The sequence below is a fragment of the Pinus tabuliformis genome, chromosome 2_2 (genome assembly GCF_031772625.1).
Source record: "Pinus tabuliformis cultivar Carrire ecotype Pingquan chromosome 2_2, CPIR1, whole genome shotgun sequence".
NCBI lineage: Eukaryota > Viridiplantae > Streptophyta > Pinopsida > Pinales > Pinaceae > Pinus > Pinus tabuliformis.
Window position 1 is genome coordinate 546618886 of NC_142300.1, and position 1578 is coordinate 546620463.

Consider the following 1578-nt stretch of genomic DNA (forward strand, 5'->3'; position numbering starts at 1 on the left):
TTAGTACCAATTACATCGAATATATTTGAAAAATTTTAATGCGGACGACGACGAGATTAGTGGAATTCATAAACCAAAGAAATGTGGCACTGCCAAGTAAGTAAACAACATGGACATGACAAGCGCTGACAAGGTGGGCACAGGCCAGTGTTTCGAAACGGGCGCCCGCCTTTTCCTAAAACCGCGTTTTCTACGCTATTATTGTGATGAGCAAAACCGCACTTACAGCCAGAAAGCGCCCACAACCACCAAATGAAAAACCAGCAACGCGTTGGATTGGATTCCTGATACCGCCGATAAAAGTAATTATATGCCTTTTATTCTATCCCGGTGGTTTGGGTTTTATACAGTGTCGTCTTCCCTTCCTGTTGGCTTCCTGGATAACCTACACGCATATAAATATACAACTAAATCTCAGAATGTCATCTCATTCTGCAATTTGACAATCGTTATTGTTCTTCGTTTTGTGTGTGTCCAAATCAAATCCAGAGAAAAAGAAGAAAGAAAGATGAGTTCTATTTCAAAGAGGGCTTCCTGTATGGCGGCTGTGCTAGCCATTGAGGGTTTCAGGATCTTCAGAGATCAGCGGGCTTTCAATTTCAAGAATATACTAATAACCCCCAAGTTATTCTCTGTTTCTCCCAATACCTTTGGGATTGCTTCTGCCACTAGCGTTGGCGCTGCTGCTGTTGCCCAGGAATCTGCTACTGCTTCTTCTGCCTCTGAAACGGATCTCAATCCCCATCTTCAAGAAAAATCAGCGAAATCAAAGAAAGTAGAATTAAAGGATGATTCATTGAGATGTGTGATGTATCTCAGCTGTTGGGCTCCAAGCTGAAATTGAAACACGATTCAATTTGGTCGCAATAGAGAGGAATAGGGAAAGGGATCGATCACCTGCTGGCGCTGCAGCAGATGGCCGCCCTGCAACTACCGGAATACAAGTTGTATAATATGAATGTATTTTGTAAATGATGAATTGAATGCAATTTTATGTGTTCGAAGGGCACATCATTTTGGTAAAAGAAAGCTGTCTCTTTTGATGTCAATCTTCATTTCACTGTAATCTAGATTACATGGGCAATTCACAGATTTATGTAGCCATAATCATATTCTGTAACATCCTTTTCATCCTCTTGCTCTGAACTTCCATAAATATTGCAATCCCCGGCTCGGTACCCATCCTCTTGCTCTGAACTTCCATAAATATTTCAATCCTCGGCTCGGTACCCACTTGGCTTGTTTGCAGGACTGTCTTTTTGATCTTATAATTAAATATGGTTTTCCTGAGGATTCGATTTCATTTGGTACCCACTTGGGTTGCTTGCAGGACTGTCTTTTGATCGTATAGTTAAATATTGTTTTCCTTAGGTTTCAATTTCAACGGAAATGTATAAAATTTCTTGACCACAATGAAAGTAAATCTCAGAATAATTAGAACCATGTGCATTGCGAAGAAATTCACGACTAACTAACCGCAGGGCAAAGGCCAACTTTTATTAACTAGAATCGAATTACATTCCATAGGTTGAAGATTTTATTTACTGCTCTAAGAAAACAACCATAAGGTTGAAAATT

The 1578-nt window shown here is 40.0% G+C and overlaps 1 protein-coding gene across 1 annotated transcript; it reads left to right on the forward strand.

The window, feature by feature from the left end:
- The first annotated feature begins 249 nt into the window (after positions 1–249).
- LOC149193784 (uncharacterized) lies at positions 250–1159 on the forward strand. The gene has a single exon (XM_089406947.1). It carries the CDS (start codon positions 311–313, stop codon positions 836–838), a length of 528 nt encoding a protein of 175 aa, XP_089263073.1. The 5' UTR covers positions 250–310; the 3' UTR covers positions 839–1159.
- Positions 1160–1578: the final 419 nt, after the last annotated feature.

What these genes read in the sequence shown, in the direction of transcription:
- LOC149193784 (XM_089406947.1), top strand. Translation starts at nt 311, where the DNA reads ATGCCTTTTATTCTATCCCGGTGGTTTGGGTTTTATACAGTGTCGTCT.